The sequence below is a fragment of the Monodelphis domestica genome, chromosome 1 (genome assembly GCF_027887165.1).
Source record: "Monodelphis domestica isolate mMonDom1 chromosome 1, mMonDom1.pri, whole genome shotgun sequence".
NCBI classification, from domain to species: Eukaryota; Metazoa; Chordata; class Mammalia; order Didelphimorphia; family Didelphidae; genus Monodelphis; species Monodelphis domestica.
In genome coordinates, this window is record NC_077227.1 from 275,727,819 (window position 1) to 275,737,888 (window position 10,070).

Sequence of the window (10,070 nt, forward strand, 5' to 3'; positions counted from 1 at the left end):
GTACATATGCTAAAGGAGTGACTTTATCAAAAATCCTTTCTAAATTGGACTCTAAGTAAGATACAGATCTTTGCATATTTTCCCTCATTCTTTTATATTATTGTGTCCTGTCAAGATTTTACAGACAGAGATAGAGTCCTTAGTAACCTCCAAATCCAGGCTACTGACCATGTTTCAATCAGAGGTAGGTATCGTACTTAGTCCTTAGCTTTTTTTACTTTAAAATTCCATTAAAAATTTTTTTAAATTCCATTTATTTATTTAATTTAGAAAATTTTTCCATGGTTCCATGATTCATGTTCTTTCCCTCCTCTCATTTATCCCCCCCCCCCCCCCCCCCCCCGCCATAGCCAAAGAGCACTGGGTTTTACATGTATCATTGTTCAAAGCCTATTTCCATATTATCAATATTTACAATAGAGTGATCATTTAGAATCTGCATCCCCAAATATATCCCTATCAAACCAAGTGATCAAGCAAATGTCAGTTTTGTTTCTGTGTTTCTACTCCCAAAGTTCTTTTTCTGGATGTTGATAGCGTTCTTTCACATAAGTCCCTCAGAATTGTCCTGGATCACTGCATTGCTGCTAGTAGGGAAGTCCATTAAGTTCAATTGTGCCACAGTGTACAACATTCTCCTGGTAAATTTCTTAACATTCATTTTTTAAATTTTGAGTTCTAAATTCTCTTCCCCCCATCACTTCCTCCTTTTTGAGAAGACAAGCAATCTGATATTAATTATATACGTGAAAGACATGCAAAACATTTCCATATTAACTATGAAGCAAAAGAAAACACAAATAAGAAAAATATGGTTCAATCTACACTTTCATCATTTCTCTATCTGGAGGTGGATAGTATTTTTCACTATATATCCTTGGAATATCTTGGATAATTGAATGGCAGTAATATTGTAAAGGCAAACAACTATGAAATACTTCAGAATGCTAATCAATTTAATTACCAGCCATGATTCTGTTAGGAGTAAAACTTATGGTTGGACTGAATATGTTTTTAGTTAGTCGCCAGGGATTTAAATTCTAAATCCCAATGAAATACTTAAGTCAGAATAGATTATGGTGGTTTATTTACAGTAGAGAGAAGATATTAAGGAAGAAAGAAAGAGAGGAAAAGGAGAGAGATACCAGGCAGGAGTTCAGAGGCTCCAGCCAAAGGGATGGGGGGAGGGCAGAGGATTAAATCTAGCAGGCTTTCAGCCACAAGATCTGCTCCAAGATGAGGGGCCTCCTCAGAGGCTTGTGCCTCCAGAAAAGCCAAGGAAAGGGGAGTAAGCCTTGCACTCACCACGTAATAATCTAAGGGAAGCAGTCTGAGGTCTCACGCTAGAGCTCCTCCATAGTCAAATTCCATTGCCTAATCCCTCTCACAGGAAATGATGAGAAATATAAAGATGGTTCTTTATGTCACTTCCTGTGTCTCACATGTACCAATGGTGGCTTAAACTTGGCCTTGGATGGCCCAGGGGGTCAGTCAATTGTTTCTGATTTGTCACTTGCTAGCACATGTGGGTCATAGATCTTCCTCCCCCACACTTAATCCTTAAGGGGTGTATACGTTCCTGGTTGCTAAAATTCTAAAGACTAAGCAGGGTGGAGTAAATCTAAAATTCACAATTCCAAAAGATTCATGATGAAATATTCCACCCAGTTCCTTATATAGAGGTGAAGAATTCAGAATGTAAAATAAGACCTTTTTTTTTTGACATGGACAATGTAATTTGTTTTGTTTGACTGTACATATTTATAACAGGGATTTTGCCCTCCATTTGAGAATGAAAACATTCTGAGGGAGAGGTCAATTTCTGTTGATTGAAAAAAAGGTAATTAAAAATAAAAATAATACCATAGGCCCATTAGCATTCTTCAGTGGAGAAAATTCATAATGTCAAATTTTTTCTGGCAGTTTTTATATATATAAATATATGTGTATATATATAATTTTTTTTGTAATTGATTGCTTTTATTTGTGTGTGTGTGTGTGTGTGTGTTTTTAAGGTTATATCTCCATGTTGTTCATCTTTGTAAGTGAACAATCCTATAACCTCAAAACATATACCCAAATAAGTGATAAATTATATATTTTAATCTGCATTTCTACTCCAACAGTTCTTTCTCTGGATATGGAAAGCGTTCTTTTTCATAAGTCCCTCAGAATTATCCTGGATCGTTGTATTGCAATTAGTAGCAAAGTCTAACACATTTGATCATTCTACAATATTGCCATTACTGTGTACAATGTTTTCCTGGTTCTGCTCATTTCACGCTGCATCAGTTCATGTAGATCTTTCTAGCTCTTTCTAAAATGATACTGTTCATCATTCCTTATATCACAACTGCCATAAGATACCACAATTTTTTAGCCATTCTCCAATTGAGAGATATCCCTTTACTTTCAGCAGTTTATATATTTTTAAAATTACATGTAAAACAAAAATTTTGAGTTCCAAATTCTCTTCTCTCTCCTTCCCTCCCTTATCTTTCTCTGAAATCCAACTAGATGTTGATTTTGCATGTATTGTCATGCAAAATATATTTCCATATTAAGTGTGTTGCAAAAGAAACTTTGCACAAATATAACCAATGCAACGAAAATTAGAAGGAAAGCAGAAAACTGAGAAAATATTTTTACATCAAATATCTGGTAAACACCTCATTTCTCAAATACATAGAGAACCGAATCAAGCTTAAAAGAATATAACTTATCACCCAATTGATAAATGGTTAAAGAATATGAAACAGCTTTGTGGTTCCCCAGGCTCTTCCTTCAGCATCTTTATCATCTCCAGCAACTATTGTGAGGGAGACTGGGTTTCATTTGTGGGGCCATAGAACAGGGAGATTTTCCAATTGTGTCTGAACACTGTGGGCTTGCAAGGCCTGAGGGACTGGCAGTTTTCAGATGAAGAAATCAAAGATATCTTTAGTCATGTGAAAAAATGCTCTAAATCACCATTGATTAAAGAAATGCAAATTAAAATGTCTGAGAGGTACTATCTCACATCTATCAGATTGACTAGTATGATAGAAAAAGAAAATAATAAATGTTGTAGGAGATGTGGAAAAATTGGGACACTAATACACTGTTGCTGGAGTTGTGAAGTGATCCAACTTTTCTGGTGAACAGTTTGGAACTATACCCAAAGAGCTATAAAAAGGGGATAAGGACCAATTTGTACAAAAATATTTGTACGTGATAGTAAATAATTAGAAATTGAGGGGATATCCATCAGTTAAGGAATGGCTAAGCAAATTGTGGTATATGATTGTAGTGGATTACTATTGTGCTATAAGAAATTATAAGGATGCTTTCAGAAAAACCTGGAAAAACTTACTTGAACTGATGCAAAGTGAAGTGAGTAGAATCAGAACACTGTATACAGTAACAGCAATATTGTACAGTAATCAGCTGTGAATAACTTAAAGCTACTCTCAGCAATACAGTGATGCAAGACAGCTCCAAAATGATGAAAAATGCTATCCATCTTGAGAAAGAACTGATGAAGTAGGAATGCAGAATGAAGCATACTATTTTCTACTTTATTTTCTTCTTGGACTTTAAAAAAATATGTGTCTTCTTCCATAACATGACTAATATGGAAATATGTTTTGCGTGACCACACTTGAATAAAATAGCAAATTGCTTACTGTTTCAGTGACAGGAGAGAGGAGGGAAGGAAGGAAGGAATTTGGAACTCAAAATGTTATAAGTGAATGTTAAAAATTGTTTTTACATGTAATTGGGAAAAAATAAAATATTTTTAAAACAGACACTAAAACAACATGAGAAAAATAAAGTTAGAAAAAGTATGCCTTAATCCTTATTCATATTCCACCCATCCCTCTCTGTAGGTAGATAGGATTTTTCATAAGTCCTTTGGAATTGTGTTGGATCATTGTATTGCTGAGAATAGCTAAGTCACATTGTACTGTATTGTTACTATGTACAATGTTCTACTGGTACTTCACTTCATATCAGTTCATTAGTGTCTCAATTATTCCACATCCTCTCTAATATTTGGCATTCTCTTTTCTGTCATATTAGTGAATCTGATAGGTGTGAGGTGGCACCTCAGCTGTAAGCACCAAAAACTTTGAAATGAATTTGTGTTTTATTAAAACAATATTTATTTTTGAAAAGTCATTATTTATCTGCATTGGAAGCTAAGACCAAAATGCAAAAACAAAACAACTCCTAATCCTTTTAGAGAGAAAAAAAAACAATTTTAATTAAATAAATTAAGACTTTATTAGAAAGTAGAGAGATAAAAATCACATTTCTTTCTTCTAAGAATTCTTTCTAGCTAATTAGAGCTGAGTGGATAAAACCAGTATAATTTACTTAGACACAGAAGCACTAAAAGTTTCTTAAGAGGGCTAGGATGAAAGATCCTGAACCAGCCTCAAGTATAAAAACAGATTAAGTAAGGTAGGATAAGTAACATCAAAACATGAAACTCAATGAAATTCACTGCCTGGAAGGAACTATGATATTGGATTCCTCACCAAGTTTGCTGTTGTAATACCAAGGACATGAGTGTGTCTCCGCAACAATGGACCCTATTTGGTTCAATTTAGGCACCAAAGAAGATCTGGAGTGGGCTGGAAGTGAAAGCAATTATGCTTCCTTGGTACCCCATTTTTAAGGTTGGGCCAAATTATACCTTTTACTGGAGTCAATTTGTCTGATTTAATTTAGACTTTATTTTCCCTTTCCATAGGTGATCCTGCCCTTAGTATGAGTCGCTGGATGTTTCACCAGCAGGCTTTGCAGGAATATATTCTTCTCTGCTGTCAGTGCCCTGCAGGGGGGCTTCTGGATAAACCTGGAAAGTAAGTTTTTTTGTTTGTTTGTTTTTGACAAGTAAGTTCTTTTGACAGAAGGAAAATGGAAATTCTGAAATCATTGTATGCAGTTAGATGACTTCCAATGATGGGTGTATGTCCAGCATTTTAGAGGCTGGTATGGCATGGGACCTAGTTTCTTCTGGTTCTCCCTCAGTGCTTTAAAGAAATAAGAGTCACATTTTAAATCCCTCAATTCCCTTAATCCAGATACTACTTTTGGCTTCTATCCTCTTCCTGAGACACAACTAAATATAAATATTCCATTTCCACCATTAGTGTCCAAAGAGCTAAAGCAGAAGTAGACTGTTTTAAAAGAACAACAGGATTTAAAAGCTGATGATTGTAGCTAACAGATTGTAATCACAACAGCTAATTACAGAGTTGATTGATGATAGATAACAAATATAAGTATGCCTTTATATATTATAATTAAAAAGAAAAATCTTGAAACCAATCATGCCACTATTTTCCTTCCTTTTACCTTGGCCAACTTGCTACTGATAATTAGGCCCCCAAGGGAAGTTCTACCTCAAGACCACTAGTACTTGGCAGGTGGTCAGAAAGGACTTTTCCTATTTCTGGAGAGCTTATTTTTAATGAGTAAAAATAGATTATTCTAGTGTTGAGCGTATTTCTAAAGAGTTTTTCTTCATAGTCCTTTCTAAGAGATATCTGTAATAAATATTCTTATATAAATATTTAAATATTTTTATTTGTATAAATATATATAATTATTATACTATTTATATATTTTATATTTCTATGGAATAAATAATTGTTGAATAGCCTCATTGAGTGGAGATAGAATCAATATCTGCTGAGCAGAGTGCCTAAAAATGAAAGGATTTCCTTAAAACTATTTGGGAAAATTTCCATTTTCTGTAATTACCTGGAAGGAGAACAAGGTTATGAGAGTGTAAGCATTCCCAGAATCTTTTGTATTTGTTGTCATATTCAGTGTATTTGATTTGCCTGTTATCTTGAATTTGGAATCTTTAGATAACTGTTTGATCCTAAGAAAAAGCCTGTGCTCACACATGCATGTGTGTGTGTATGTGTGTATATTTATAATATAAATTGCATAGATAGATAGCCTTGTGTTGTTGGACTTTTTCTATAAAGGGAATTTTCCTACTCAACAGTATTTTCCCCCCTAGGTCGAGGGACTTCTACCATACCTGTTATTGCCTCAGTGGATTATCCATAGCACAACACTTTGGCAGTGGAGAGATCTTATGTGATGTGGTCTTGGGAGTGCCAGAAAATCGCTTGGTAAGATGGGAGGCCTCTTACACCACAACCTTAAATTTATTGTGTTCTTTGATCCACCATAGCACTGAGCCTAGGGCCTAACCTAGAGCTTACCCAGAAAGCTTAATGCAGTGTTGCTGAGAATAGTAACTTTTAATTTCTAGAGCTGGTTCCTTACTATGGAAAGAGCTCCCCAAACTTGAGTTTCTTCCTTCATTTATGTGGGGTGATTTATTTAGATGGTAATCTGTACAGACTTTAGCTATCTTCCTGTTTTGAATGTTTGAAAGAACCATAGTCTAGAGAAGAACCCAGTTGTAGCACACCCTATATAGCCTTTTGTATCTGCTGGTTTATTTTGTAGATGCTTCCCTTTTCCTGTTTCTTTCTTTTTTTTTAATCAAAAATTCATAGTTAGTTATTGTAGTCAGGTCAGCCAGCAAAAAATCTAGGAGACTTGGAGGAATCAGGCTGATAACAATTGTTGCCTGTAGTGAAGCAGTCATTGTATCCTCAAAGATCCTTAATGGACTCAACTAAGGTTTCCCTAGTGCTAAAATTCAAGTATGTAAAATTATATAACCATTACAAATTTGTATAAAATCCACATAAGTTGCATATTCCTAGAAAGATTTCCTTTTTTAAGTGATTTTTCAAGTTAAGAGTTCCATTGCTGTTTTTAATATTGCTGTTATATTTTTTTTAATTATGCCTTTTAAATTACCCATTCTTATTGACTTGAATCATTTGTACTGGCCAGAGTAAAAGTAAATGCATTGAGCTCTGATCATAGGCTCATAGCAACAGATCTAGCACTGGTAGGGACCACAGAGGCCATCTGATCCATCTTCCTCATTTTATAGGTGAGGAAACAGAAGTCCAGAGTGGTGCTTCAAAGGTTAGACCCTTAGGTAGGATTGGGTAGGGCTCATGGGAGATTGGTGAAAGGCTGTCATTTAGAGAAGACTTACCCAGAATGACACCCTGCTCCAGACCTGAGATTTCAGTTTTTATCTCAGAAGGAGAGACAAGAATATGAACATGTACTAGAACGCCTACAAAAGGAAGTAATACTTGTGCCTATTCCTCTTTTTTGCAGCAACCTACTCACCCTGTGTACAACATTGCACCAGATAAGGTGGTCCAGGCCGTCATGTATTTCCTGCAGAAGCCCATCCCATGTGTGGAAGAGGAGGTAGCAGCAAGTTCTGCTGCCACTGACTAAAAGACACCGTGTCCCCTCCACTCTGTGTCCATCCACTTCCCTGGTACACAGCTTATCCACAGTGTACACAGTGCTGTACAAAGCCTTAGCTACCATGGAGCTCTATTTTTTTCCCTTTCTTAAAACACAGCTATATGTGTGTATATGTGTATGTGCATGCATACACATGCTTGCATGTCTGTACACACACACACACACACACAAATGGTCCCAGGTTTCAAGAACATTGTGTTTTGTCATTGTTCTTTTTATGCCTAGGAGGCCAGCCAGACCAAAAACCAACTGGCCCATGTGAAATCACTAATCAGCTTTGGCCTAGTTATGGTGTGCTTGGGGAGCACTGCATGCTGAGAAGGAAGCGGTCTCCTTCCTGTTAGCTTCCTAAGCCTGGACAATTGTATTTAAACTAATAATGTATGTGAGTATTTTAGCATCAATTGCTGCTGTTTCTGCTTGCACTCCACTGTAAATTTGCCAGGAGAGATGCCCTTCCAGGAGTAGCAAATAAGCCCCCTCTGAAGCCATGGGATCACTTACGGTCCTTTTAAGATGTTTTCCCAAAAAACATGGATAGGGACTCCATTGATAGCGAAGCCCCAGTGTATTTCTTTAGTTGCTCCCACCTGCTGCCCTAAATCCCAAGGCAAGGGAGATGCGGTGGGAAGATCTGTGTCGTGTCTCCCTGTGGTTGGTAGAGACTGAAGCCTTCTTTCCCATCACCGGAGCCTGGGAGCTTTCAGTTCCTCCCCAAGGCCACTGTCGCACTGATAGGATTTTATTCATCCTTGGGTGCTATAAAGGAGAGCTGGGAGACCAGTGCGGTGTGGGAAACGAGCCTCCAGCTTACATCTGCACAGCAAGAAGAAGCAAATCCCCGTGCCTCGCTTCCCTCCCCTTCCATCATGTATCTTTAAAACAACCTGCATCCAGGAGGGAGTCTCTGCATTAGGGTGAGGTCCCCGGAGCCTGTGACATTCCGGGCATCACCCTTCCCCCAATCCCTTCAAACTCCTTCCTTCCTCCCTGAGAAGATCCACCCTCCCACCCCCAGGTTAACACTACTAAGTCTTTCACTTTAAATCCGACCCAGGATTCCTGGTGTCCTCCCTCTCGTTGGGTCACAGAAATGAGGTTAAAGCCTTCGGGACAGAGGCCCTTATGTGGGCAGTTAGAGTAGCATCGGGCTGGAGAGAGCTCGCGCTGAGGGGAGGCTCATGGCCAGTTGGCGCCCGGATGCCTGTCCATGCTGAACATCTCCACGTAGTCACCTCATTCAAGGCTGCATTGTAATTTGCCTCCTGACTTGAAACCCATTTGCTGCTGCAGTTAAAGTGGAACTCATCATTACTGACCTGGACTTTGCCCAAACGGCAGTGATGGACGTTGGTGGGGTGGCTCAGAAACGCAGAATTAGGAACTTCTGCTGTCAAACTCTGGCCATTTTCCACTTCTCATATCCTATTGCTTTTGCTTATTGGGCTATGTATTACCTCCTTTAGATAATAAAATAGTAACATTTTTTTATTATGGTGGTATTTTTTGGCCTCTGCAAAAATAAGTAAAGTTGAAAGTTACTGGATCTTTCTTTACTGATCAGCAAACATTTATGTTATATACAAGGTAAGAAGGGAGCTGATGTTGGAGCCCCAAAGCCCTGAGTTCCAATGCTGCTTATCACATAGACCAGCGTTGTTACTTAAGTGGGCAGCTCTGAAGAAAACTAAGTGGCAGATAAGTTTACATCTGCGTTGGTGAAGGGGCTTTTCTCATCCAAAAATTCCACAGAGACCCAAATCACGAGTTCAGTCCATCTTCCAGTGTACAAGGCACTGCCCCAGGCAGGACAGAGAATATAAAGACAAGAGCCTTCCTTGGAGTGGGGCATGGTTGGAAAGGCAGAACAGAAATGAAAAGTTAGATACAGTAACACTTCGATGAACAAATCCTTTGAGGCCAAAATTCCTTTCCCTAGGATTCGTCTGGGTACGGAAGGGGGATTGGAAGACGGCTGCCCAGCTAAGGGCAGGGGACGATGGGACTGTCGGTACAGGCTTCTCGTGGATGGGGCAGGGAGTAGTCCTGGCTGAGCAGAGGGCTCAGATCACCAAACCACAGCGTGTGGGAGAGGCGGTGGTCCACCTGGCATTGGATGGTGGAGCCTTTTTGGAAGGGGAAGTTAAACCCAACCTGGCCTCAGAGGGCTCAGGAAAGGGAGGAAGGAAAAGAGAAAGCTTGTCCCATGGGGACAGAGCCAATCAGTGCCTTCGTAGTCATCTGGGTACCACCTATATATTTCACTAGTTACCTACTTTAAAAAAAAAAAACAACCCTTACTTTCTATCTTAGAATCAATATTCTAAGTTCCAAGGCAAAAGAGTGGTAAGGGCTAGGCCATGGAGGTTAAGTGACTTGCCCAGGGTCACACAGTTAAGTGTCTAAGGCTACATTTGAACCTAGGACCTCCTGTCTCTAGGCCTGGCTAGCCCCATCCACTGAGCCACCCAGATGCCTCCAATTGCCTGCTTTTTTGATAAAATGTGACATTGGAACATCTGTTTCTAGAAGTAAAGAGACTCGAGTGGAAAGAGTTCTGGGTGAAGGGACTGACTTCCTGGGACCAAGTTCCACCTCATCAATTTAGGGGAGAGACTCCATCTGTAAAATGGGAGCTCGGTGGGGTTGCTGTGAGGACTGAATTAGGATAATGTGTTTAAGTGTTTGCTAAACCT

The 10,070-nt window shown here is 38.7% G+C and overlaps 1 protein-coding gene across 1 annotated transcript in view; it reads left to right on the plus strand.

Moving 5' to 3' along the window:
* Nucleotides 1-8,865, plus strand: part of FNTB (farnesyltransferase, CAAX box, beta) — an 81,979-nt gene extending 73,114 nt beyond the window's left edge. The window contains exons 10-12 of the mRNA XM_001378056.4: nucleotides 4,739-4,850; nucleotides 6,023-6,137; nucleotides 7,216-8,865. Coding sequence (XP_001378093.1) covers nucleotides 4,739-4,850; nucleotides 6,023-6,137; nucleotides 7,216-7,341 — 353 coding nt within the window. The 3' untranslated portion in view covers nucleotides 7,342-8,865. The remainder of the gene's footprint in view (nucleotides 1-4,738; nucleotides 4,851-6,022; nucleotides 6,138-7,215) is intronic.
* The last annotated feature ends 1,205 nt before the right edge of the window (nucleotides 8,866-10,070 follow it).